The sequence below is a fragment of the Cervus canadensis genome, chromosome 10 (genome assembly GCF_019320065.1).
Source record: "Cervus canadensis isolate Bull #8, Minnesota chromosome 10, ASM1932006v1, whole genome shotgun sequence".
Classification (NCBI taxonomy): domain Eukaryota; kingdom Metazoa; phylum Chordata; class Mammalia; order Artiodactyla; family Cervidae; genus Cervus; species Cervus canadensis.
The window spans coordinates 53956833-53984038 of NC_057395.1; the positions used below are offsets into that span (position 1 = coordinate 53956833).

The 27206-nt window shown below is 60.0% G+C and overlaps 3 protein-coding genes across 5 annotated transcripts in view; 1 reads left to right on the plus strand and 2 right to left on the minus strand.

Annotated features, from left to right (window-relative positions):
- The window catches only part of OSBPL2 (oxysterol binding protein like 2), a 35779-nt gene extending 35326 nt beyond the window's left edge, over positions 1–453 (minus strand). Inside the window, exon 1 of the mRNA XM_043479383.1 lies at positions 332–453. The gene's annotated coding sequence lies outside the window, so the exon portion shown is untranslated. The remainder of the gene's footprint in view (positions 1–331) is intronic.
- Positions 454–16325: 15872 nt separating this feature from the next.
- Positions 16326–20827, plus strand: HRH3 (histamine receptor H3). The gene is made up of 3 exons (XM_043480536.1): positions 16326–16582; positions 17599–17765; positions 18779–20827. The coding sequence occupies exons 1-3, from the start codon at positions 16327–16329 to the stop codon at positions 19706–19708; spliced, it is 1353 nt and encodes a 450-aa protein (XP_043336471.1). The 5' UTR covers position 16326; the 3' UTR covers positions 19709–20827.
- Positions 20828–20954: 127 nt separating this feature from the next.
- Positions 20955–24703, minus strand: LOC122448874. Of its 3 annotated transcripts, none has more exons than XM_043480545.1 (3): positions 24027–24703; positions 23599–23753; positions 20955–21396 (listed from the first exon to the last, which is right to left on the minus strand). In XM_043480545.1, exons 1-3 carry the CDS (start codon positions 24431–24433, stop codon positions 21137–21139), a joined length of 822 nt encoding a protein of 273 aa, XP_043336480.1. In that variant the 5' UTR covers positions 24434–24703; the 3' UTR covers positions 20955–21136. The 3 variants fall into 3 exon arrangements, with proteins under 3 accessions (XP_043336480.1, XP_043336479.1, XP_043336477.1); XM_043480544.1 differs by having other exon boundaries at positions 23599–23768; XM_043480542.1 differs by having other exon boundaries at positions 23599–24703.
- Positions 24704–27206: the final 2503 nt, after the last annotated feature.

Consider the following 27206-nt stretch of genomic DNA (forward strand, 5'->3'; position numbering starts at 1 on the left):
GGAGCCGCAGTTGCCCGGAGACGCGGGGTCTGGGCGGCCGCCCGGGACCCAGGCCCGCCGCCCCCGCCCGCGGGCCGTCCCAGCCGCCGGCCGCCAACTTTCCTCCCAAGTTTTCTCGGACCCAGGACACGGCCGGCGGGCTGGCTGGCGGCGGGAGACCGGGCGGGCCGGGGCTGGGGTCGAGGCCTGGCCAGGGGCCGGGGGGCGCGAGGCTCTGGCTCCCCCCTAGCCGGGCCCGGCCTCCCTGCCGCCCGAGGCCCAGGCCCGCCCGCCCGACGCCGGGCGCGGTTCCCGGGAGACGTAGGGTCGGGGTGCCAACCGGGTCACTCACCTGGACTGCTGTCCCTCCGCCGCCCGCCGACTCCCGCTGCCCGCCCCGCCCCCGCCCCGCAGGCCAGCGACCCACTGACACCGAGGCGGAAGTGCGGCCGGCCGCCCCGCCGACTGACAGCCCAAGTTCGCCACTCGCTGCGCCCGGCGCCGTCGCGTCAGCCGCCGCCGGTCCAATCAACGCTCGACCCGAGGGCGGTGCTGGGAGGCGGGACTATGCTAATTACGTTGCCAGATAGGCCCCGCCTTCCGCCCCTCTGGAGTCCGGCCCTTGCGGAGGAGTGACGATGCGGGAGACCAATCAAAGAGGGCAAAGGCGGGATTATGCAGATATAGACGCGAAAAGGGTGGGCGAGAGGAAGGAAGGGGCGTGGCTGGGTGAGCTGAGTTTACAAACAGCGAGTCAGGTGGCGGGGTTGCTGATGAGGCGCGCGTGGGGGCCTCTGTGCCTGCCGCTCCCAAACCTTGGGGACGGGCGGAACCCGGAGTCACCCTTCAAAAAACTGCCTTCCTCAGCAGCATGCAGGGCTTCTCACCGTCCACCCTCCGTGCCATACCTTTCACCACTCACCAAAACCCGGCGCCAGTTTACCCTCCTGACCGTTCCCTCCTTTGTTTAAAACCTTTCAGGGCTCTTACTGACGTGGTAGTGGCTCCACGGTTAAACCCAGAAGCTCTGGAGTCAGATCCGAGCTTGCATCCTTACCAGCTGTGTGGCTGTGGGCAAGTAAACTAACGTCTCTGAGCTTATGAGTACCAAGATTTCCTTTGCAAACCAGGTTTCTCCTACCCAATCCCATCTAAATCTTAGGTCTGATTTGGGGTGAGTGGAGTAACATGAATCAGGCTGACTGCTGAGAGTTACAGCAAGTGGTTCATGGGTGAGCAGGTGACCCTGTGCTGGCCAGTGAGGGTCAGTACTGGGACTTTCACTGAGGGTCAGATAGCTCAGGCCAGAGGGAAAGCTGAGGTCAAATGACTCTCCCATCTACCCACAGACCTCCACAGAACTAGTAGGTGAGAGAAAGATGTAAGTCTGGGGCTACTGATGGGCATCTTGTCACTGTGTGGGGAGGGGCCACCTGAGGACAAGACTAACCCAGAGGAAAGCAAGAGCAAACACCCCTGGCTCGCCTGGAACCAGCTGCCACCTTGGCAAGCTCTATCTAGACTTTTCAGGCATGTGCATGCTAAGTTGCTTCAGTTGTGTCTGACTCTTTGCCATGCTATGGACTGTAGCCCACCAGACTCCTCTGTCCATGGGAATCTCTAGGCAAGAATTCAGTCAAGTGAATCACCACATTTTCCTTTCTGCTTAAGCCAGTTTGAGGTGGGACCCTGGAGCCACAAGAGTGCTGACAGACCTCCCCAATCACAGAGCACGTGCTGGGCTTCTGCTCCTCACCATCTCCTCCTCAGCACCAGCCCCCTGGGCCTTTGCTCTCCCTCCTCAGAACACTTCCCCACTTCCAGCTGGGGTGCCTTGAGGGCAGGCCTTAGCTGCCTCTGCAGCCCCGTGCATATGAAGGTGCTGCCTGTAAATAGTGGGGCGCAAGCAAGTGCAGCACGACCAGGGCCTGAACTGTGTTTCTGAGCCCAAAAAACCAGTCATCCCCATGCCAGGGTCTGGCCCTGGCTCACCGGTGGGCCCACTGTCAGTGGGTGCTGGAGATGTGCGGGGACTGAAAAGGAGCTCTCCCAGCCTCTGCTGAAGAGAAAAGCTGGGAGGGAGGCGGGGCTCAGCCTCGGAAACAAAGGGATTGCCATGGTTACCTCTGAAGAAACGACTCCAGCAGGAGAGGGAAGGGTGCAGTGTGCAGGCTCCCAAGCCAGGACAAGGACAAGGCCGGTTGCCAGGGAGATGCTCCGCAGTTTCCCTCGTGGGCCTGGCCTGAGTCCAGCGCAGGGTCTGTTACTCTGACAAGCCTCTAAGACTCTGACCCCCAGGTGAAGGACATGCTCCTGAGGGGTTCGACTAACCAGCCCACCCCTCAGCCATGAACTCCAGAGGTGAGTGCACAAGGGTGTGCTCAGGCCAGGAGACAGGCTGGGGTTGAATGATCCTCCGTCTGCCCATGGACCACACTAAGCATGGCCATCTCCGCCCTGGCCTTAGGGGTAGGGGTGGGCTCCAATCCCAGGTGGGTCCCATGGCTGGGGTGTTCATCCCCTTCAAACAAATGCAGCAAACTGGGTTCTGAGTGTCAGCTGTTGCTTCCTCTTTCCTGTGCCTGTGGGTTGGACAGGAATCCTCCCCCAGCTAGAAGCTGCAAGGAGAGTGCCTTGGGACCAGTCAGGAACATTTCTTATGACCTTCACTAGGTCAGGAGGCCAATTCCAGAGGCAAAATTCTCCAGGAATGGGCTGAAAACTAGGAGCAGGAAAGCAGGCAAAGAGGGTGTGGGGCCAGACAATGATGATGAAAGCTGACATTAGCTAGTTTCATGTCTGCAACAGCCAATCCAATAGATACTGTGGGTCATCATTCCCACTTCACAGATGAGCAAACTGAGCCTCAATCAGGGAAGTGACTCACCCAGGACCTGCAATGAGGAAGTGGCCTGACCGGGTGTGTTTCTGCCTGGCCCAGCCCCAGAGCTTGCCAGAAAGACAAAGCCCTGTCCAGACCTCCTGGACCAGGATCTGCATCTGAAATAGGTGCCCAGGTGTTCCTGGAACCTGGAGGGCATGGCTCGTGGCCAGGACATCAGCTGATTCCTGTCCCATGGTTGCAGGGGTCATTGTAGTGTCCCCCTTCATCCTGAGCACTCGGGCCTAGCTTGGCCCCAGAGTCCCTTCAGGACCCCAGGGTCCATCCTGTGTGTGCTCTCAGAGTTTGAGAAGTGCTGGGTGTCTGGTCCCACTGCAACTGCTCTCAAATCTGACGAAAATCAGACCAGCCCTGCAGTCATGTCTGCCTGTGACCTTCCCCTGACCCCAAGTGAGCATGACTGGAGCCTCCCTGTCCCAGCTCCTTCTGAATCAGGATCAGGTGATATTGTGGCCCACAACTCCTCTCCCCTCAGTCGCCAACTGAACTCGTGGGCGCGAAGCCCTGCATCCTGGGCTCCAGAGGCCCCAGCGTGGGGGAGCACATGCCCTCACTTTACCCTCAGGAGGCACATTCACGTGCATCATCCCCCTTCCTTCCATCACTTCAGGAGGCAGAACATAGATCATCGCTCCCCCTTCAGAAGTGCAACTGAGGCTCAGAGGCCACGAGCCATGCCACCCAGGCTCCAGGAACACCTGGGCACCTATTTCAGATGCAGATGTGAAGGTCCAGGAGGTCTGGGTCAGTGGTGACACTGCCAAGCAGGCCAGTGGAGCCATCCCTGCCTGCAGCCCACTGCTCTGTCCCCAGCTTCATACTTTCCTTTCCAGCAGGCTTCTGAGCCTGGGTGAATCTTTTTATCTCTATCTGTGGCCAGAGAAGCAACAGAGCTAGGCATCCAAGGATGCCAGGTGCCTGGGATTGCCGACCTGGCCTTTGCCCCTGGGGAGGCCCCCTTGAGGTCACTCCTCTCCCTGCCCATTCTCTTGCTCCACGGAATGGAAATTTCCCTCTCCCCTTCTGTGGAATGCTAGGAAATCTTCTGTCCGGATGCATCCTGGGTGAGCAAAGGGTGACTGGCCACTGCAGGGGGGCCCCAGCCCTCACGTGGCCCACGCAGTACCTTCCCCACACAGCTTTCAACTCTCCTCTGCAACGTGACAGCACTCGGCTTCCCCGCCGTCGGAGAAGAGTATTTTTAGTTTTGAACCCACCACGTGGAGAGACAAGTTATCAATAGCAACGGCAAAGGGCTTTTTCTTTTTTTTCCCCATGGCTTTGGGACCTGAGCAATCTGCACCTGTTAATTTCTGCCAAAACAGAAAAAAATGTAATCCTCTGATAAACTTTTTACCCCGTGCCTTCCTCGCTGCTGCAGCTTTGCAAACCAACTCTTCCCCAGGTGGATGCCACCCAATTCCGCAGTGCTCTGCCCCCAGTCCCTAGGCCTCTGCAGGGGGCCACCTTGCCCCACAGAAATAGGAGAAAAGGCAGGGCAAGGGTGCTGGCCTGGGACAGGCAGGAATGAGGGGCCGGGTGGGGTTGGGGTGACTTCCGTGCTGAGAGTTGACATGGGCCCCACTTCCAGCTTCAATAGGAGCCCTAGCACTTACTGAGCACATACTGTGTGCCCAGCTGTAGGCCAAGTACCTTTGAGTGTTCTGTCTCAGTTAAATGCCCTATTCACCCTTTGAAGGGTTTCCCAAATGAGGTGCCATGAAATCCCAATTCTGGCTGCCATTAGGTGATTCGAGAGGAAAGTGTTCCTTCGTCAAGCAGGTTTGGGAATGCTATTTAAACAAAGCCAACAAGTGTCCCTCTTCTCAGGGCCCTTCCCACTCTGTTGGGTATGGATCCCCCAGGACTCAGAAGGGCCTGCGACAGACCCAGGATTTCCTTGAACTGAACTTTTTTCCCCTATGGAATGCTTTGTATGACTCTGAAGTGGCCTTCTACCTTGTTGGGGGGACATTTGGGCCCACTTGGCTCCTGCTTTTTAAGATTAGTTAGAGCTGCATATATGAGAAAACCCAGAATAACAGAGGTGTTAACAAAACAGAAATGTACTTCTTTTTCACATGCCACAAGCCTAGGCTATCCAGGTTTGGCAGGTACTCAGTTCCTAACTTATTGTGTGCTGTGTGCTATGCTAAGATGCTTTAGTCGTGTTTGACTCTTCTGCAGCCCCGTGGACTGTAGCCCAGCAGGCTCCTCTGTCAATGGGATTTCCCAGGCAAGAATACTGGAGTGGGTTGCCATGCCCTCCTCCAGGGGATTTTTCCCACCCAGGGATCAAACCTGCATCTCTTACATCTCCTGCATTGGCAGGTGTGTTCTTTACCACTAGCACCACCTGGGAAAGCCCTTATTGTATCACTCTTCTAATACTGGCTTCTAGCCTCAGTGTCACCTCACAACACAAGATGGCTGCTGGTGCTCCAGCCATCACATGCATATTTGGCCAGGAGGAAGAAGTGAGGGAAAGAACTAGGGCCCCACCAAGTGAATCAGCTCCCTTTGAGAACCTATTCCTGAAGATAACACCAGGTACTTCTGTTCACATCTCACTAGCCAGAAGTTTATCCCATGCCACTTGGTGGAGCAGTAACATTTTAGCTAAGTGCATTTCCAGTTTGAATAAAACAAAGGGGCTGGGGAAGAATATTATGTGTGGTCACTTGTTCAGAGGACCTCTCTACTGGCCTTTCCTGACAGAGACCCCTGAGAATACCCAGAGGATCATGTGTGGTCAGGCCTGACTGTGGCCTGCAGGTCTCCCCCAGCATCCTCTGCAGGCTCAGAAATGCAGTCAGATACCTGGCATGGTGTGGGCTCACAATAGCTGCCCGGAAAGAAGGGGCAGTGCCAGCTGCAAAGAGGCACTCTCAGCTCACAGCCTGTGTGCCTGCTGCATGCCCAGCCTGGTGCCAGGCAGGAGCCTCAGCGTTGTCCCTGGACTGGGCCCTGGTTTCTCTCTTCCTGGCTGTGCCCTGACTGCTGAGCACTGCCTGCACTGCTGGCCCTGCGCTGGGTGCTGGGTGCCATCGTGAGCAAGCATGGGCCTAGGGACCACGGGGGACCTGCAGGCAGGCAGGGTTGCTCGGGTCCTACTCTCCCCACCCCTCCCAGGGGCTCACATGGAGTGGGAAAGGTGGAGGCGCATCTGTGTGCAGGGGACCAGTGGGGCGGGTGGAAGCAAGAGGAAGACAGCTTGGGCTGGGTTAAATTTAACTTGTCGGAGCGGCTGGCCCGGCCAGGGGAGCTCCAGGCGTGGAGGTGGGAGGGGGCAAAGTGTAAACCTGCCCAGGAGCAGGAATAGGGGTGAATCATTCTTCTGCCTGGGAGCAGCCAAGGCCAGTGGGGAGGGGACAGGTGGCAGCCGCCCTGCCTCCCTTCCTGGCAGCTGGCGGTGGGTGGGGATGGAGGCCTTGCATAAGGGCATTTGGGGACTTTTGGAGGTTTAGGGATGCTGCCCCCTATTCTATCCCTGGAGAGGAAGGAGCAGCTAGCAGTCTGTGCCAGGCGGTCACAGCGAGGGTGGGGGCCTGCCCTTGGGGGTCACAGCTGGAGGCAGGGGCAGAGGTGGCCACTGTGGTGGGGGCTCCGTGCTCAGTTTCCGGCTAGCTTCTAAGGAGGGGCCAACACTATAGTCTTGCACTGGGACCCACACATTCCGTAGCCATCCTGGGGAGGATTCGGTGCAGGAATTGGGGCCCATGGGGTGCTACCTTTCCACTTCCTGGGGCCACAGGACTTAGGAGCAGCCGGCCTGGTGGCTCTGTGCCCTCCAGGAAAGGGGGCTGGCTGGGCAAGCAGGCCAGGTTTGTTCTGGGCAAGAGGCAAAAGGGCTGATGATAGGCCTCATGCTCAGCAATTGTCCAGTCCTGCCCCAGCCACTGGAAGGCAGTCTATCCAAGAGCCCCACGGCCTGGAGCTTGGGCTTTCAGGACTGGGTCCCCCCTGAGGCACCCCAGAAGACAAAGTTAACCTGGCACCTCCCACTATTCACGGGCCTCGGGAACCCATGCTGCCTTCTGGGCTCCTAGCTGAGCTGCACATAGCAGATGCTCCATAGATGCTCTGGAGGCCAGCAGGCAGTTGTGGGAGTGGGTTTGGCACACAGCAGTGAGCTGGGGTCGGGGAGGAACCTGCAGCCCCCAAGTTAAGGCTCAGCCACTTGCTCACACAAAACCTCGCGGAACAGCCTGTTTCCCCAGTGGTCAGGCCCTTGGAGGACCTGAGGGCATGGGCGTGGACCCCTGTGATGAGCATCCAGTGCTCCCAACCCTGTATTCTAGCAAAGGCCCCAGAACCTCCCACAGCCTGACCCCATCTCTGGGCCTATCAGTAGTAAGAGTCTGGAACTGCAGAAGTCACGACCTCATTTTGAGACAAGTAGTTAGGCCATGGTCTTGGGCGAGGGGCCCCCTCATCTGCTGCCAGGGCAGTGAGTGATGGGATGTCAGCCTGGAGGGGCCACACCAAAGGGAGAGCTGGGCTGGGAGACACAGGCTCATGAGAGTCGTGTTCCTGGATCCAGCCAGGCCTGAAGGAGGCCCACCACCAGAGAACCATCAGATGCATGCCCTATTGGGCCAAGATTTCTCCATGCTTGTCAGGGAGACCTCTGGACCCTTCCTCTGTCCATCTGGGCTTCCCAGTGAAGAGCCTTCCAGTGAACTTAGCTACTTGTTACATGAGCATTTCCAGCTCTGCATGAATCAGCTAGACAAATTTAGAAAATGTGAGAGGATTATGCAATGCCAGGAAAAGGTGGACCCAAACTGAGGTCTGCCAGGGGCGTGTGAGAGGGGGCAGGGGTATGAGGGAGTGGGGAGGGGTGTAAGGGAGTTGGCAGAGGTGGGAAGGTGGGCAGGGACTGGGGCAGTGGGCAGGAGTCCCACTAGGGTAACCAGCATCCAGGGCCGTGGGGAGGGCTCAGGTGGTCCCACTGTGCTGTCTACAGACAGCAAGGCTCTAGTCGGGGGCTGGGACTTTGTGGTTCTGAGTCACAGCCCAACGTGGCCACTTTCCATTCGTGGCCCAAGTCAGGCCAGCCTCCCAGCGCAGCCACTGACTAGCCGGGCCTAAGAAAAGCCAATGGCTTCTGATCAAAAGCTCAGAAGGGCGAGACCCCAGCTCCCAGGGCGAGACCCACAAGGTGCTGCTCCTGGGACCCCAGCCTGTGACCCCACCGGCCCCTCTGTCTGCTGAGCTCACTCCCCACCCCCCATCCCCGGCCTGGTAGAGGCTGTCTACTTGTTTCTATGTTGTGATCTCTAGCTGTGGGTGAGTGTGTGCAGAAGTGTGTGTTTGTGTGTGTGTGTGTGTGTGCAGCCAGTGAACAACTGAGACTTGTGCCCAGGCTAGGGGAGGGGGCTGATTCTGGAGCAATCTCTTGACCCCATGACCCCTACCCTGGCCCGGGACCTGGTCCCACAGTCAGGACCACTGTGGAGGGAAGGGGACATTTCTCTGACCTGGCCTGTCCCTACAGGTGGGATGGAGGAGCCCCACCCATGCTGGAGTCAGAAACACACCCACAGACACACACCTATACACGTGTGTGCTCAGACACATACACTGACTCATAGACACATAGCCAGGCCCCCATGCACACACACATACTGAAAAGCACCCAGACACGTGTGTACAGAGACACATACACATATATAGTCACGAACACACACAGGCATACACAAATGTACTTACACATACATACAGACACACGTGTACACACCTCCTCGAGGACTCAGGGGACGTCTTCATTAACTGCACCCCCCAGCACTGAGCTGGCCGGTCAGTTATTTTCCTGACAGGCACAGGCTCCCCAAACGGCTGCTGGAGCAGCCGGGACTCAGGGAGTAAACAGAGGTTCTGCTCCGGGACTGGGCTTGTCTCCTGCGGGAAGCAGCTCCCAATGTGGGCCTCGTCTTCTGAATCCTCTGAAGGCTGCCTCGTGAGGAAGAGAGACCCAGGGCTTCCTGCCCCCTGCCCCCCGCAGGGTCAGGGCACTGTGCGTGTGCCTTGGGACTTGCACCAGGCATGCATGACATAGCCACACACGCATGCACACATACACACATGCTCTCTGGACCCCAGTACACGGCAGTCGGGCCAGATGGGGAGACCTAGAGTAACCCTGTGGGCTTCTGGGAGGGGAAGGCGGCATGGCGGGGAGCAGGGGTGCCTATGCTGGAAAGAGAAGGAGGTGGCCTATGGTTCCAGGGCAGGGTCTGGGGGGCCCTGATGGGCTCTCAGCCTCAACCCCAGAGCAGAGTAGGGCAACAGCCAGGCAGGTGGTGCCTGCACAGGAGTCAGACCCCCGCGATGGCTCCCAGTGTGCCCAGCCCAGTGGCCACCCAGCCCCCACCCCAGACCAACTACCCAACCCTCACTGTGACCGTCCACAGGGAGGGCGTCGCTGGCCCATGAACGGGCGTGCTGCCCCAGCCCATCCCGCCCAGCCTCAGCCCCAGGCATGGGGCTGCAGAATGGACTGGGGTCACCTGGCCCAGGTCATCTCATCGGCATTGTCACCAGGGCCACCCCATCTGGTCACCCTAGGAGAGGCCCAGACTAGGGCAGGAATGCAACAGGGCAGGCAAGCCAGAGTAAGGTCAGGCAGGACAATGCCTTTGGGCTCTGGCCTGCTGTGACAGTGGCGCTGCTGGGCGCAGGGTGCAGCGCGGGGACATGCTCTGCGGGGGCTGGGCCTCCGGGGGCAGGCAGATGGCAGCCAGCCAGGCGTCCAGACAAAGACGTGGCTCAGCGCCCACTCCCAGCCCTTGCCTCACACTCAAGATTGCGGGGCTGAGACCACAGCAGGAAGCTTTGGGGTTGGGGTGCAGTTGCAGCATGGGAGAGGACCTGGGGGTCAGGCTGGGCAGAGCTGGGCATCGCCTACTGCTTACACACGTGACCCACACTCACCCACTGCCACAGCTCCTCATCGGAGCAGTGTGTCCACCCTGGCCTGGCTCAGTGACCCCAGGAGGGTTGACACTTACTATCCGAGTCTGATCGGGATCTAGTCTGCAGGCCCTGGAGAGTCTTGGCAGGATGCACAGCCTATGCTTAGCTAAGGCCCCCAGTCCCGGTGATACATGATGCTGCTGATCGGGGCCATGGGTGGCCCCACCAAATATTCCTGGGGCTGCAGCGGAAGTTCCCAGGCTGAGACCAGCCCCCACAGCTGGATCTGGGGGCCTCCTGAAGCCACATGCCAGCCCACACCCAGCCCCACCCAAGGCTCTGGAGAAGGCACCCCAGAGAAAGGTTCCCCTTTGCCCTTCTTTCCTGTTTTCTCCTTGGTTTATGCATTTTTAGTGCTTGGAGAGAACCTGCAGAGATGCAACTGGTTTCATCCACTCCCTCAGCAAAGACTGGACGGCCAGCCCTGGGGAGAGGGCACATCCAGAGCCACAGGCCAGGTCCCAGAGGGACTTCAGAGGCACAGCACCTTGTCCTCGGAGAAGAGCATCGCTACCTCTCTGCCTCCCCCTGCACCTCCCCTGGCAGCTGTTCACATGCCCATAGATCACACCTCCTCCAGAGAGTCTTCCTGAGCTCTCTGCTCTTGTGCTAACATCTCCGCGGGTGGGCACTGTCTGTAGGAGGAAAGGGCAGTGGGTGAGAAAATTCAGACTCAGGATCCGGTCCCCACTCCGATCAGCTCCCCAGGCTCTCCATGCTCCCTCCAACCTGAGCCCTCTCCCCACCCACCACATGGACACCAAGGCCCCAGAGCTCTGTTTTCTGGGGCCATTGATGGGAGATCCTGCCTCTGAGCTGGCAGCAGCGGCTACAGGAGGGCTGGGCACAGACTGGGTGGAGAGGGCTGTCAGCCTCCTTCCTGCAACCACCGCTGGGGAGGACCCCAGCCCCTTCCGGCCCAGGCCCTGCAGTCCTGTGCAGAGAGCTGCCCCTCCTCCCTCAGTGCCTTGCCTCACTCCCCTCACCCTCTCAGCTCACTCTCGCAGAGGACTTTGCACTCACAGCAACCAGGCACAAGAAGACACAGATGCCCAGGGAGAGCCATCGCTGCATTCCCTGGCCCAGCTTCCCCAACTAATCCCCATTCATGAACTTCATCTCAAGGGTCTCCCACTGGGGTCTCAGTGTCCAGGTACGCTGTCCCCCCAGGACCAGGCATGGGCTCCCTGGGCACCGCCAACAAAGGTGCTGTCTGGGGAAGTGGCGGAGGCACATAGTACCCACAGGGGACCACCTGGGATGGGGTTCCAGTGACATTGACTACGTTGCTGTAAACGCAAACAATGCTGCCGCAGCTGGCCACCAATACTGTCCATGCCAAGCCAATGGGGCTAATTCTGGGGCTCTGATGTCACCCCATCTTCCTTCAGGGGAGTAGACGAGAGCACAGGAGAGCAGCCTGGAGTTGCAGGGAAGAGATCTCAGGGGAACGCTCACTCCTAGGAATGAGGTGAACACAGGGGAGAGACAAGAAGTCAGTATTTGAGCTCCTGGATGCAGCTCTGTCTGAAACCCAGTCCTGGACTTTTCAGCCTTGGCCAACAATAAATATACCTTTTCCTCAGGCTTTTTTGAGTTGATTTGTGTCATTTGCAGCCAAACCAAAACTATTTCCTCATTCTCCTGTCCTCTCCTCCTTCCTGCCACCAGGGCCCTGGGCCCAGTTCAGTCTTGTCCCCGAAGACAGAACACTAAGTTTTTCTTTCAAAGCGGTGGCCTCAGGAGCCATCCTGATCACACCCGGGCCTGAGCTCATCAGGACGCAGCCTGAGCTGGCTCAGAATGTCACCAGGAGAAAAAAAAAAAAAGACAAGGAGCAAAAAAAGAAAAATCTGCATTCCCATATTCAGATGAGCTTCTGCAGAATGAGTGAAAGCGAAGAGGAGTCACAGCACTCGGCCCCAGAGTGCTGACAAGCACCCTGGCAAATGCGCCCTGGCTGGAGAGCAGGACAGTTGCCCGCAGCGGGTCGCTGGCAGCTCCACTGTCCTCATTATTTCTCATTAGCGGGCTGTGTCACCACGCAGCAGGGCAAGGCTCTGTGGGCACCAGCCCAGGGCAGGCGGTCCCGTGGAGAAAGGTCTTCCAGTGGGGCAGTTGGAAGCAGAGCCGCTGCCCAGGGACAGCGCGGAGTGGCCAGCACAGTGAGCCTCAGAGCAGACACACAGAAGTCTGTACCACGGCCACTGGGGAGATGCCCGAAAAGAGGCTGGTCTCAGTGGGGGCGTCACCTGCCCTTCTTTCAGCAACATCCCTGTGGAGGGGCCTCTGAGCAGCTCAGCTCTGTGCAGTGGTGGGGAGGCGGACAGCCCTGTGCTGCGGCTGGTCTCGGGGCCTCAGCTGGTGCTCAGCCCCTCCAGCCTCCACTCACCAGTCCACATCCTCCTTGCTGTCACCTCTGCAGGTCTCAGAGGCCTTCCTGTGAGAGTTACCACAGTGCCAGGAGAGCCCTGACCCCGCATATCTCCTGGCCACTCTGTGTACCAGCAGCGCCACCTCCCCTTGCTGACTGGGGCTAATTAGCCCTAACAGAACTGAAAGCCCTCCTCTTGATCATTGATCCTTGGGTCCAAGGGGCTCAAAATGCCAGGGAGGCAGCGGTGGTCCCCAAACCCCCTGTCCTGGCACCCTCCGTCCCCTGCCTGGGGTCTTTTCTCTCCCTGGAGTGCACAGCTATCTGACACGCTCATTGCTCAACTCCTGTGTTACGCTTGCCTCCCTGCATCAGAATGCTTGATACTCTGATATTCTGTTGACGTTTAGTCACTCAGTCGTGTCTGACTCTTTGCAGCCCTATGGACTGTAGCCCGCCAGGCTCCTTTGTCCATGAGATTTTTCAGGCAAGAATACTGGAGTGGGTTGCCATTTCCTTCTCCTGGGGGATCTTCAACTGAGGGATCAAACCCACGTCTCCTGCATCTCCTGCATCAGCAGGTGGATTCTTTACCACTGAGCCATCAGGGAAGTTCCCTAATATTTAGTAGGAGCTCAGTAAAACCTGGGCTTCTCCGTTAGCTCAGCTGGTAAAGAATCCGCCTGTGATGCAGGAGACCCGGGTTCAATCCCTGGGCTGGGAAGATCTCCTGGAGAAGGGAACAGCTACCCACTCCAGTATTCTTGCCTGGAGAATTCCATGAGCGGTCGCAAAGAGTCAGACACGATTGAGCAACTTTCATGGAGAAGGAAACGGCAACCCACTCCCGTATTCTTGCATGGAGAATTCCATGGACAGAGCAGCCTGGTGGGCTACAGTCTATGGGATCACAAAGAGTCAGACACGACGGAGCGACTAACACTTTCACTCTCAATAAAACCTTGTTGGGTGGATGAATGAATGAATCAGCCAGTTAGTGAATAGGCCTCTCCTCTGTGAGGGCTTGCAGAGGGCCTGATTTCTCTAATCTAGGGCTTATGTGGTCAGGACGTTGCTTCCTTGTTGGACTGGACATTTTGAATCCCAAATGCTGGCTGTTTTGATAAATGGAGAAACTCAAGCTGCAGGCCATAATCTCCAAGGATGTCCTGGTGGGCTGAGAAGAGGGGTCTATGTCTCCTACCCTCAGCCAGCCTTTCCCGGTGTCTTGGGTGGGGGGGGTTCCTTGCAATCCTGGGGTTTGAATATCCCTCCTTGGGACAGAGGCCTCAAGGCAGGAGGCTCTGTGGGCAGCCACGTGGGGACCTGCCTCATTCATCCCAAATTGCCTTGGCCAAGTTGGGCCCAGCACAGAGGACTCTAGGTTCCCGTCCACCCAAAGTCAAGGCCCCAAGAGTTGGTACCTTTAGTGACCTCAGAGGCCTTGATCTCAGGGCTGGGCCAGGAGTGTGGCCCTCAAGAGAAGGGCCTCTGTCCTTGTGTGACTTGGGCTGGTGGCTTCCTGGGCTCCGTACAGGCTACTGGTCCTATCACTTTGTAGGGTGAACGCGGGGGCTCATGAGGTCATGCCTGTATGTGACAATAGGGGGCGCTCACCACCCACAGCCACGGTCACCCTCAAACCTCTGGGCCAGCTGTGGCTTTCCTTCTTCTGATGGCCTCCTTTCCAGGTCTCCACACTCTGAGTAACTCCCCCAAGGCACACAGCTGGGTCCCCAGTGCCAGGGTCTGAGCTGAGTCCACCTCCCCCCATCACATCCCTGCTCCAGCTGCTGTGGTGTGAGACCACCAGGGAAAGCTGGAGAACACGGACACCACATGGAGCCTGACTGAGTCTGTAAAGGGGTTGCCCTCCGCTCAGACACCCCCTGACTCAGCCCTCCACCCAGGACAGCAGCTGAGGCTGGGGAACAGGCTCCCAGCCAGTGAGGAGAGGACTAGAGCCCCTCTCCAAAACCCCATCCAACTCCATCTCTGGAGACCCAGGGAAGGGGTGTGGGCGTGCCCACGAAGCACGACTGGCCGGAGCCAGCCCTGGGATGGCCACAGCTGAGCACAGGGACGCGAGGCCCTCACCCAGCACCAGTGATGCAGGAAGGCTTGGATGGCGGGAGCGCCTGGCTGCCCACTCCATGAGCTCTCTGCCTCGGCTTGTCTACCCATCAGCTTGCTCCTGGGACAGCCTGGTGCACCATGCAAGTTGGGGGTGCAGTCAGGGGGAGCTGCGGGAGCCTGTAAGAGGAGCAAGACTAAAAAAAAAAAAAAAGAGGAGCAAGACTGCTGGTAGTGGGGAGGTATTGAGAGAGGGCTTGGGTGCCAGGTGGTGAGCTGGAGTCTCAACAGCTCTCCCCCAGTGCAAGCTGCAAGAAGTCATAGAATCATCACGCATCCTCTGGGGCTGGGGTGAGGGGCTAGGGTCTCCTCCCTGCAGTTATCCCTGGGGAAGGAGGACGGGGAGCCCAGCACCCCTCACTCCCCAAAGTTTCTAAGGCACCTCAGGACTAGAGGAGGAATATGTCCCAGCTTGATCAGGAAGCTGATGTAAATGTGGGGGTGCCCGTGTGTGCCAGCACTTGGGGTCCCTCTGCAGCCCCTCCCCCAGCCTCCCGTCCCTACCCCCATGCGCAGACGCGCCCTTCTGTTCTGCGGCTTCCGCGGATGTGCGCCGCTGGCGACTGAGCGGAGTCGCTGCTTCCCTCTCCCTCGGGCTGTGCTCCCTCGCTGTCTGCTGTCTGATGTGTGTGTGTCTAACTGCCGTTCGTGGGTCCCCAGCCTGACGCTGGGTGGCTGTTTCCCTGGTCTGTGGGTGTCTGTGTGTCTGCCTACGGGCGTGTCAGTCTGTCTCGCTGTGTTTGTCTCGTCCTTGACCCAGTCTATCCGAGCGCTTATGCCTGGGGGAGGGGGCGCTCCCTCCTGCCGCTCTCCCCCCATCCCCTCCCGCAGGCGCTAACGCAGCGCGCCGCCTTAGCTGCGCCGGGAGGGCAGTGACCTCGTCTGTCCCCGCAGCAGCGACCTCCCGACTGCACTGTCCACCGGGGGGACCCCGAGGCTGGGTGCCAGGCCGACGGGCGCTTTCCTCCAGCCTACGGCCCCCTGAGCTCAGGATGGGCACGCTCCCTTCCCGGCTGGGTTCGCTGGTTCCCCATCTTCCCTTATGTAACTCCACATCTGTCTGCGCCTTGCAGGTCATCCTGGACCCTGCCCTGGGTCCTGCCCAAGGGAGAGTGAGACCCAGAGTCCCACGCATATGGGGGTTGGAGCGAACCCCTGACCAGGGCACCGGCTCTCAAGACCCCTCCCATCTTTTCTCCTTGGGAGATTCCTTTCTCCAAGTCCTGCTTGCTCGAAGGGTGAAACGAGGAGGGGGTCCCTTGGGGGCAAGTTCCCCTGAGCGCGGATGCAGGAGTTTCCCCTCACCCCAACTCCGGACCCCCTTAGGCGCCCCAGATCCCGATGAGAGCCAGCCAGGGGTCACTGGGACGGAGGGCACGGGGCATGTTAAGCGGCCCAGAGACTGGCTCCTGTGTGCGCGGGCGGCTGACCGCAGGCGAGCCCCCAGCTCGGGCGCCCGCCGTGCCAGGCTCTTCGCCAGCCGGCGTGCGCACTTGGGCTGGGGCTCCGGCGGCCCGGCGGGCACGCGGCGCTGTCCGTGGTGCTGCCGGCGCCGGGCGGGGCGGGGGCGGGGCGAGGGCGGCAGCCAATGGCGGGGGCGCTTAGCGGGGCGCGGGGGGCCGCAGGCTGGGCGCGGGGCTCACTCCGCTGCGCGCGGCACTCCGGGCGCACGGACGCTCAAGCAGCTGCTCGAGCTCCAGCTCCGCCCCGGGTCCGCTCAGGCTGCAGCGGTCGTGCCGCTGGCCCGGTTCGGCTCAGATTCCGGGCCGGGCCCCCTAGGCGCGGCCCGCCCCGGCCCCCGTCTCGGCGCCCGCGGACCATGCGCCGGGCATCCAACGGGGAACCCGGCCGGGCCGAGAGCCCGCAAAGACCAGGCTCCCGGACCGGGGCCCCTCCTGGCCGCCCGGCCGGCGGTCCGCACCCTGCCCCGCGCTCCGGCGCTGCGTGAGCCGGCGGGGCCATGGAGCGCTCACCGCCCGACGGGCCGCTGAACGCGTCGGGGGCGCTGGCGGGCGAGGCGGCGGCGGCGGCAGCGGGCGGGGCGCGCGGCTTCTCCGCCGCCTGGACCGCGGTGCTGGCGGCGCTCATGGCGCTGCTCATCGTGGCCACGGTGCTGGGCAACGCGCTGGTCATGCTCGCCTTCGTGGCGGATTCGAGCCTCCGCACGCAAAACAACTTCTTTCTGCTCAACCTCGCCATCTCCGACTTCCTCGTGGGTAAAGCCCCCAGCCCCCGCCCGAGTCAGGGGCGCCCAGCTGGGTCGGGTCAGCGGGGGCTGGAACGTGGACCTAGTGTGCTTTTCCTCGGGGACACACCCCGCTAGGGAGCCAGGCCTGAGTAGGGGGTGTCCAGGACTTTGGGGAGGTGGGCACAGCAGAAGTTCCTTGCCTCTCGGGCCGCGGGACTCGGGCTGGGGAAGGACGTCCCCAGGGAAGGGGTCCGAGCAAGTGGGCGCTCAGCAAGGCGCAAGGCGCTGCGGCCACGGTGCAGCGCGGGCTCCTGCGCCGTAGCCAAACAAAGGCTGCAGCGGACTCAGGACGCGGGGAGGGTGCTGGGGGGTGGCTGGGAGGAGGGGACGTGGAAGGGAGATTTTTAGAGCCGTGTTGGGGGAGGAGGCCGCGGGGAAGGGGGGGGTTGGGGACATGCTCTGAAGCGCGCGTTCTCACGTGTCCGTGCGCTGCTGCCGGCTGGGGGGGCGGGGCGCAAGGAGGGGGCCGGAGCGCCAGACACCTGTTGGGGCTGAGAGGAGCGTCTGCCAGCTGCTCAGAGCGGGGCTTGGCGGTGGGAGCCGCCCGCGTGGCAGCAGTCAAGTGCCCTTTGAGCCCGGAGAAATGTTTTCTCGGCTTCTGAGCCGATGAGGAGGAGCTACCCAAAGGCCAGGATAGGAGCTGGGGTGCAGCGGGGCGGAGAGGAAGGAAATTCTCCTTCCTTCCTTCAGGCACTGGGAGGGCTAGCAAAAGGCCAGGAATGACGCTTTGGGTCTCCTTGTGCCCAGTGGGCCCTACCGCTGGAGCTTTATCCTGCTTCCAAGTCCAGGAACACAGTGGGGCTGGGGGTGGGGCAAGGGTTGGAGGCCAGGTGCAGGGCTCAGAGCATGCCTAGGAAGGAGGCAGAGGGGGGGTTGCTGGTCCCAGAAAGGGGCCCATTATGTGACCCCAGGTCCTGCTTATCCCCCAGCTGTGGGGGGTCTGACCCTAGGGCCCTGCCCAGCCATGGCCCTCCTCTCCCACAGGGGCATTCTGCATCCCACTCTATGTGCCCTACGTGCTGACCGGTCGCTGGCCCTTCGGCCGGGGCCTCTGCAAGCTGTGGTTGGTGGTGGACTACCTGCTCTGCACCTCCTCTGTCTTCAATATCGTGCTTATCAGCTATGACCGCTTCCTGTCGGTCACCCGAGCCGTGAGTCTGGGATGTGGGTGCCCATGTTCGCTCCCAGGGGGCAGGGTGGCCAGAGGCGGCCAGGAGACCCACCAGGCAGGGGGTATGGCCACTTCTGAATGGGCGGTGCTGGGTGGGCTTGGGATCCGCTCACCTCAGGCATTCTGTAACCACCTGCCTGCTCATCAGCCATCTGCTGCCAGTAGGACTGGTCTGGGTTTGGGCAGAAGGGGCCGTCTAGACCTGAAAGAGGGGATCACTCCAGCCTCCACCCTGGAGCAGGTCCAAAGTCCCTGGAACTAAGGGACTATCTGGGGCCAAGGGCCCCAGGTGGAACCTCCCCGCGGCGGGGGGGCGGGTGGTGGTGTGCCTCAGAAAGACAGGCTCCACGAGCTGCCCTGGGTGTGGGTGGCCACACTTAGGGACCCTGGACTGCCTACCCTTCCCGTGTCGGAGTCACGCAGGCACAGGGCTGGCAGCAGCACTGCAGCAGAGGTCAGTCTGGTGCCGTCTCCTCTGACGGCTCTACCAGGCTCCCTCTGCTGGGGCTGTGTGTGTCCTGGTCTAGGGAAGCAGTGGGTCAGGGCGCAGAGAGCGTGGGTTTGGAGCCAGCTCTGCCCATGGAGCCCCTCCACCTGTGGTCTTCCCTGCCTGACCTGAACCATCAAGAATGTGGGAACCAGGGTGGAGCAGGTGTGAAGATTAAATGAGATGATATCAAAGGTGCCGAGCACAGAGCAGGGCACACGGCGGGTCCTCCAAGGACTGGACAGTGACGTGACTCCTGGGGAGTGCACAGCTGGCGGGGGGATGGCTGACAGGCAGCCTAGCACAAAATTAGGATTCTGAGGGGCGGTTCCAAGCCCATGGGAGAGTCACAGGCCTCAGCCTACCGGGGGTTCATGTAGGAGAAGGGAAGGCATCTTTGCCGAGGAGGGCCCTGCACAGAGGCCTGGAGGCTGCCCGGAGCCCTGGGCGGCACTGTGCCCTGGACTCAGTCCCCTTGCCTCCTGACCCAGCGTGTCCCACTGCAGGTCTCTTACCGGGCCCAGCAGGGTGACACGCGGCGGGCGGTGCAGAAGATGGTGCTGGTGTGGGTGCTGGCCTTCCTGCTCTATGGACCCGCCATCCTCAGTTGGGAGTACCTGTCTGGTGGCAGCTCCATCCCTGAGGGCCACTGCTACGCCGAGTTCTTCTACAACTGGTACTTCCTCATCACGGCCTCCACCCTCGAGTTCTTCACCCCTTTCCTCAGCGTCACCTTCTTCAACCTCAGCATCTACCTGAACATCCAGAGGCGCACCCGTGTCCGGCTGGATGGAGTGCGCGAGGCGGCCACCACCGAGCTTCCGCCCGAGGCCCAGCCCTCTCCACCGCCTGCCGCACCCAGCTGCTGGGGATGCTGGCAGAAAGGGTGTGGGGAGGCTGTGCCGCTGCACAGGTACGGGGTGGGGGTCAGCGAGGTGACCCCGGGCCCTGAGGCCGGGGAGGTGGCCCTCGGGGGTGGTAGCGGTGGGGGTGCCGCGGCCTCGCCCACCTCCAGCTCTGGCAGCTCCTCAAGGGGCACCGAGAGGCCTCGCTCACTCAAGCGCGGCTCCAAGCCATCCGCATCCTCTGCGTCCCTGGAGAAGCGCATGAAGATGGTATCCCAGAGCATCACCCAGCGCTTCCGGCTCTCACGGGACAAGAAGGTGGCCAAGTCACTGGCCGTCATTGTGAGCATCTTTGGGCTCTGCTGGGCCCCCTACACACTCCTGATGATCATTCGGGCTGCCTGCCATGGCCACTGCATCCCCGACTACTGGTACGAGACGTCCTTCTGGCTGCTGTGGGCCAACTCGGCCGTCAACCCCGTCCTCTACCCGCTGTGCCACTATAGCTTCCGCCGGGCCTTCACCAAGCTGCTCTGCCCCCAGAAGCTCAAGATCCAGCCCCACAGCTCCCTGGAGCACTGCTGGAAGTGAGCTGACCTTCCATGGCACCCGGGATGCTTGAGGCCACTGCCACGCCCTCGAGGCCCTGGGTTCCTGGGCAGCTGGGCCTTCACGTCCACCTGGCCACCCTGCAGGCATGTGCTCTGCCTTGTCTCTGGCCCACCCTAAATGCCATGGCAGCCTCTCAGACCATCCGCTGGCAGTGGAGGCAGCTTGGTGGGCGGCTGGAAGGGCCCCTGCTGCGTGAGCCAGGATGATGCCACCCAAGTCCTGCTGTAGCCCAGGAGGGACAACCCAGGGCTCCCAGTCACTCTGTCCACCCCCACGGACAGTGTGATGGCTGGTCATGTCCTTGCTTCTCACAGTTACTGCTCAGTGTTCTTCCCAAAGCAAGTGCTTGGCGTGTGCTCCAGGCCTCTGGGGCCAGCGCTTGGCCCCTGCACACACACACACCTGCGCATGCCTGCACACCTGCCCTGTTCCAGACAAGCCCTGGCTGCTGGCTTTGCTGCTGTCCATCCCCTGCTTGAGGCCGGACCCGGTCCTTCATCCCTCCTCCCTCGAACTTTATCTGCTCCCAAAGTGCCGGGCGCTCCCCAGGAACCTTGCTCGCAGCAGGTCTCTGCGTCTCCATTCTGGGTGTTTCAGGAAGACGGAGAAGAAGAAAACACGTCCATGAACTCGATGTTCCCTAGATGTTTAATCAAAAGAGACAAAATTGCTGAGGCGCTCGGGGCTGGATTGGCAGGTGTGGGCTCCCACGCCCTCCTTCCTTGTGTGCCGCTTCTGGCTGAGCCGAGCCAGCTGCTCTGCCCACCCCGCCCCCAGCTCAGGTACTGGGCCCCGACTGGAGGCTCTGAGGGTGGCCGGAGCCCCGGACGCCTGATTGTCCAGAAGGCTGCCCCTCCCGCTCCATCTGCTCAACCAGAGTTTCCTGGTTGGGGAGAGGGAAACAGCCGAGCCCTGAGAGTCCTCTCAGGGCAGTCAGAGGAGCCCAGCGGCCAGGGGCCAAGCCCAGCAGAGGGGCCGCTTCGCCGCATCCCGTGCACTGGCTGGCGCGCTGCATGCTTTGCTCCCCACACACCTGCCGTGCTGCCCCTGCAGACCCTGAAGTCCACACAGTAAAGTGTATTTTTTTATTGGTGCTGATTCCTGAGGACTTCATGGGGGTGGCCGAGCATCAGTTGGAACCCATGGGGACACAGGAGCACCCAGGCGGGCATGAGATGCAGGCCTGCCCCTCCGCCTGGCCGCAGTGTCTCTTCAAGCAGGGGAGGGGGCACTGTGATGGGGAGAGAAGGCGAGCCGGCAGTCATACGAGGGTTTAACCCCAGTAAGGGACACGGCGCCCCAGCAGCGCCCCGCCCGCCACTCCCTCTCACTTCAGGCTTGAAAATACACGGCACAGCCCCCACCTGCTGCAGTCTGCCCGCCCTAGGACAGGGGTTCTCACTGTTCTCAGCCATGGGGAGCTTTCAGGGGTGTGGGGGCTGGAGCCGAGCTCAAGAGGACGATGGCCCAAGGTGGGGAGGCATCTCTGGTAGCGTGGCTTCCTGGCCACGACTTGGAGGCGGGACCGAGTGTGATGGACGGGGACAGGGAGAAGGAGATGAGGAGGATGGTGCTGGGTGAGCCTGAGTCCATTGGGCTCCACAGAGGGGCAGACACTGGCCCAGCTGCCCAGAGTCCACTTGGAAAGAAGGCAAGACCATCCCAACCTAGGGGTGACATAAACATGGGTGGGTCAGATGCCACTGCCTCCAGGAAGCTTCCCCTCCGTTCCAGCCACGAGGACCCTCCCTGCCCTGACTTCACAGACACCCCCTGCCGTGCCGGCACAGCATCCACAGTCCTGACCACATCCTCTCTTCCTCTGGCTGAGAGACACTCGGCAGCCTCAGTGCCTTACGGCTGGGTGCCGTGGCTCCCAACTCCAGCAGTGAGGTCCAGACAGTGCTGACTCCCACTACAGCAGGGGCGCAGCTATTCACAGCTATTCACAATGTTTAAAACCCACAACCTTCCTCTTCCAGACATTTTTTTTCACCAAACTGGTCCCCCTTCCCCTCCATGATCTCCATCCACCAGAGAGACCCCTCTGATCCAGGCAGGGCAACAGTCTTGTTAGTGGCCCAAGGGAGGGCCAAGCCTCAGGTCCACTTTGGGCCTGGGCACTGTCGGGAGCTGAGCACTGGGAGCAGGGAAGTGAGGCAGGATCGGCAGAGGCCACCCAGTGCCTATGGCCGGAGCTTGGGGAAGCCCTCGCAGCTCTGGGCCCTGGGGTGAGGCTGGCCACTGACCTTCCCTGCGGCCCTGCAGACCTGCCTGGCCCCTGGTCTGTGGGCGTCATTTCACAGCCCAGAGCTGTCTGGAGAAGGACAAAGAACCCATTCTCTGCAGCAGTGGGCGCCTCTGTGCTGCCCGCACAGCCAGAGCCCACGCTGCCCCTCAGCCTGGCCCTGCTAAATGGCTACAAATTGGAGGATAAAAGTGCAGGCTTTCAAGCAATTTTGCCTTCAATCTCTGGCAACTGCCGCTCCCCAAGCTCCCTTGCAGGGGTGGAGGAGGAGAGAAGAAAGACACAGAGTCTATTGGGTTGTGTCCTGCCACAAACAAACCCGCCAAGGGGGCCTTCCTCCTTGGATCCACTGCTGGGAGCAGAGACAAAGCCCAGAAGCAGGAGCTGCCACCCCCGTGGGCGCCACCCACATCAGCAGCTGCTGTTTACTGAGCACCTACTGTGTGCTGGGCTCTGAGCTGGCCATGGGCTGGTGGGAGGCAGGTAGACAAACAACTGGCCCATAAGCAGGGCCGTTCCCACGGGGGTGGAAGACAGGGTTGGGGGGACCAAGAGGAGGGGGCACCTGACTCATCAGCCATGTGGACAGGGAGCCTGTCTGCAGAGCTATTGTTTCATTCCTTCATTCCACAAACCTCCACTGACCCTAGTGGGGGTTTGAGCCCATGGGCTGAAAGAAGGGCATGTAAGTGAAAGGGACCCAGATGGACAGCAGTGATGCTCCGGGGCCTGGAGGCCGAGATGAGGAGGGTGGCCTTGCTTCTGAGGACAACGAGGCCACCAGAGAGTGAGCCTGAGGCCCTAGGATGGCGCGCAGTCGGGGTGGTCTGCCTGTGTCAGCCCAGCCCTAATAGTGGGTACCTGGGGGATTTGGGAGGACAAGTGCAGAGACTGGCAGAGGCACACAGCTGAAGAACTGGGCAAAGGCCTGAGGCAGGGTTCTGCCCTGGGCACTCATGGGTGACCTGGCTCCCCTCAGGGCCAGATGTTGGCCCTCGGGAAGCAGGGCTCAGGGCCAACAGGTCTCCAGGGTCCCCCCTCCTGGGGCTGGCACTGGCTCCATCTGTCTGGCCACCCCCCACCACTGCGGTACTGGCTCTGGGAGAACCCCCTAGGAACTGGCTCTGCGCAACTGCTGGGTGTGGGTCCTTCCCACCTTGGGGTGAAATTCCCAGGAGACTGGCAGGCAGCTCCCATCCTTCTACAAAAGGCTAAATTACTCAGCAGTCCTTTGGGGCATCAGGGTCATGATGGGGGAAGCCTGGGTTCAGCTGGCAGGGCTTCTGGAGGTCTGAGCCATGGGGAGACCCACCCTATCTAGCCCCTGCCTCCACCTCCCATCCTGACACTCGTGGCTGGGCTCAGGGGGTGCAGGAACCTTTCCACCAACAGTTATTGGAGCCTGTGTCCTCAGGGACTCCCCACAGAGAGGGGTGGGCTCAGCTCTACACTCAGCAGGCCCTGACAGTTGGGGGCCTGGAGGCTGGGAGCTCATATCCCACACTCAGCAGCCAGTAGGGGCCAGGACTCCATCTTCCCACCCCCTGGGTCCCTCGGGGCACCACGGGGGATGTGGGGTGTGAGCGGGTCCCCCACCCCACTGTGTCCTCCTGGGACTCACCTGCGTCCCTGGATGACGAGTACAGTGGGGAGACCTGCCTGGTGGTGCGTCTGGGAAGGGCTCCCATGAGCCTTGGGAATGAACTTGACTGTGCTGATCTTAACCCAAAGCACACAGTGGCGCCTGCTGTATGTTCTGTGTGTGGTGCACAGGAGCTGGAAGAAGTTGCCCTTTTGGAGCCAAGAAAGTGGGAGAAAAAAGGGAGAGGTAGGAAGGAGGGTGGAGGAACCTGGACCCAACCACCCAGGTCATGTGGAAAATGTGCTTCAGGGGAAACAGGCCAGGGCAGGGGGCTGCCCCTCCAGAAGGCTAAGGGGACACTCTGCCCTCTCCCACCTTCTCTTCCTCTCCCGAGCCCTACTCTGGGCACCTGGAAACACACACGCTCCTGAGCAAGCCCAAGGCCTCTCACTGCCCAAGCCCAATACCTTCTTCTGGTGGCAGCAGCTCCTGCTTTTCCTTTGGGAACCATCCCCCTTTCACTCCAGTGGGTCCACGGGCTGACACCGTCCCTGGGCTCCAGGATGGCTGTGAGTCCCAGGTGTGGCTGGTAAGAACCACCAGGGGACAGTTGGGGCAGTGCAATCCCCAGTGTGGCCAGATAGCAGCTGTCCTGGGACTTTGGGGGTCCCCGGGAGGCCGATGCTCCCCTGCATCTGGGGTTGCTGGCCTGGTGGCCTCCAACACTGTTCTCTAGAGGGCTCTCCATGGAGGAAGCACCTGGCGCAGCCAAGGCAGAGGAGAGCCACACTGAGAGCTGGCAGATGGCTTCCACCTGCTGCTCTCTGAGCGCCTGGATCCAGCCTGGCCTGAAGCTAGCGCCTTTTGGTTTCATGAGTCACCAAATGCCCCTCTTTTCCTAAAGCCGGCACAAAATAACATTTTGTAATGTGATGGCCCAGCTTGGCATCCCTCTGTCTTGGGGTGGGGGAGGGGAAGGAAACATTCCTGCTCATGAGAGGGCTCTGTCTTTAATAAAAAATGGGGAAGTGAGTTAATCATTTAGTAAATAAAAATTAGTTGTTTGTGATGATTGTGGGCTTCCCAGGTGGCGCAGTTGGTAAAGAACTCATCTGCCAATTCAGGAGACCCAAAAGACAAGAGTTCAATCCCTGGGTCGGGAAGATACCCTGGAGGAGGAAATGGTAACTCACTCCAGTATTTCTGCCTGGAGAATTCCATAGTCAGAGGAGCCTGGTGGGCTGCAGTCCCTAGAGTCACAAAGAGTCGGACATGACTAAGCACACAACACAACAGTTGATTTACAATGTTGTGTTAGTTTCAGGTGTATAACAAAGTGATTCAAAAATGTCATGATTGTTAGTAGGAAATAATGACTGTTGGGATGTTAAGTGTAACATACCGGCTCTAAGGAAGGAAGGGCAGGATGCCAGGCTTTTGGTCTGTGACATCCTTCCCATCCACAGGTCACCAGGCACTCTGCCTTGGCTTAGATTCCTTCTCCACTAAACAGGGTACCCCACACAGCACCTAGCGTCCGGCCCCCAGGGTGGCAGGCTCTGTGTCCAGAGGAGGTGCCTTGCTGTGAAGCTTGTCAGACACAAATCTCAGAGGGGCACAAAAATATCCTTCAAAAGAGAAAGAAGAAAGACAGGAGAGAAGGGAGGGGGAGGGAGGGTTTGGAGCAAAGGGAGGAGGGGGTGGTAGCGCCGGGCTAAAAATGCATCTGTGACATTCCAGAGTCACCGGCTTCCAAATTCAAACACGTCAAACTGGGTGATCTGTAAACGCTCTGCTTTAAATGCTGGACAGTCCTCAAAGAGCTCAGCAAGCCCTGGTTCTGAGCAGAGGTATAGGATAGGGACTGGCCTGCCCTCTGCCCTGGGCCCCAGTTTGGCAGAACCCCAGATTCAGAGTAGCCACGGGGGTGGGCAGGTGGGTGGACTATTCCTTGCTGGCCCCTCCCTGATGCCCTTCAAGGCCCAGGGCTTCCTGTATCAGCGGAGGCTCTGCTCTGCCTGGGAATTGTCTGCCCCTCATCCCAGTTCCTCAAACCTATTAATTCATACTAAAGTGTGATGGGTTGACTACTCCAGAGAGGGGAGATGTGCACTTTAACAGAGGGCCATTTTTGAATCTAAAGGAGTCAAATTCTAACCCAAAGTGTTTCAGACTGCGAGACACCCCAGGTGGGGGAGGGCTGAGGATGGTGTCCACACACTGTCCTGAGCTCCCGCGGTGGAAGCCCATGTCACTGAGGATCCCAGATCATTGATGGAAGTCAACATCCCTCAGTCCGAGCTCCTGGATGGAACCCCCATGCTGGGTCAGCAGCTCTGTGGGCCGATTCCTGGGACCAGGGCTGGGTGCTCCCCGGAGGCCACCTAATCAGCTACGGACTGCAGACAGCCCTCTGTGGTCCTGATGAGCCGGCTGGCCCGACCTCATCAGGGGAAAGCAGCCATGTGGGCCAGCGCCACCATCTGAGGGAGGGGGTCACCACTGCTGGGCCACCCAAGGACACCAGGGGGCAGCCGGCTGAAGGTAAGCACTTGGTGCTGCCCTGGCATGGGCCATCGGGGTGGGTCCTCTGCCCCTCCAGGGACGGGAAGAAGGCAGGACCCTGGTGGGGTGGAGCCTCTCCCCCAGGTGGCCCGGTTCCAAAGCCCTCCCTCCAGGGCCAGTGTCAATAGGGATGTGTTTGCACAACCTCCCCCTGCTTCACCCCTTCACTTCCGCCATCAGATAAAATGCAAGAGCTCAGTGCAACCTGGATTTCAGAGTCACAACAAATAATCTGGTGGCTAAATACCGCATTCTTTGTTGCAAGTCTGAAATTCAAATCTCCCCAAGGTGGTGACCCTCCCTGTGTTCATGGACAATGTGGGGGAGGGGCTGAGCTCTGAAGATCCATCCAGCTCTTTGGAAGCTATGGGAAGGGCCTGGGGCTGGGCAGGTGAATGGCCGGTGGCTGCCTGTGGCCCGAACCCCTGGGCTTGGCCAGGGACGGTATGCTAGCATCTTGGGGGCATGGCCCTCTAGACTCCAAGGCTTGCTCTGTCCTTGGCCATGGGTCCCAGAAGATCCCACATGGGGAAGGGGCTGTGTATCCAGGGTGGGGCTGAAATGAGCAAGTTTTAAGACCCCAGGCCAGACCACGGGCACCCCTATGCTGTTGGACCTTATAGATGCGTCCCAGGTATATAGATGATAAAACCAAGCAATAGGGGTGGGTGACAGGCATATCCCAGTGCCTGCGATATCCCAGTGCCAAGTGTAGTGGGTTCCATGGGCTGGGCAGCCCACCCAGGCCACAGTGAGGCAGAAAGCCTACCCCTCACCCCCACCTCCATTCCAAAACCATAGCAGAAAGTGGAGACATCTCCTAGCTCTGGAAAAATATGGACCCACTGGTGCCTGGCTACTTCTGACAAGGAAAAATTTTTTTTTCTCCAGAGAATTAAAGGTTTGCAAGACGAGACCCCTCCAGATGCCCCTCTTTGGGTACTTACACTCCTATAGGCAGCTCTGGCTCCACCCAAGGGCTGTGTGTCCCCACTGCTCCGTCTGCCCTGTTGCCCTTTCACGAGAGACACCCTGGCCATGGTGGGCGTGAGCATTAGAGCCTCCCTGCAATGAGATCGATG

Bases quoted from the DNA above. Each gene is read 5' to 3' on its own strand.
- LOC122448874 (XM_043480542.1), bottom strand. From the start codon at position 24,433: ATGAAACCAAAAGGCGCTAGCTTCAGGCCAGGCTGGATCCAGGCGCTC. The intron at 21,397-23,598 runs GTGAGTCCCAGG...TGTCACCCCTAG, and splicing joins CTCGTCATCCAGGGACGCAG to GTTGGGATGGTCTTGCCTTC.
- HRH3 (XM_043480536.1), top strand. From the start codon at position 16,327: ATGGAGCGCTCACCGCCCGACGGGCCGCTGAACGCGTCGGGGGCGCTG. The intron at 16,583-17,598 runs GTAAAGCCCCCA...CCTCTCCCACAG, and splicing joins CATCTCCGACTTCCTCGTGG to GGGCATTCTGCATCCCACTC. The intron at 17,766-18,778 runs GTGAGTCTGGGA...GTCCCACTGCAG, and splicing joins TCCTGTCGGTCACCCGAGCC to GTCTCTTACCGGGCCCAGCA.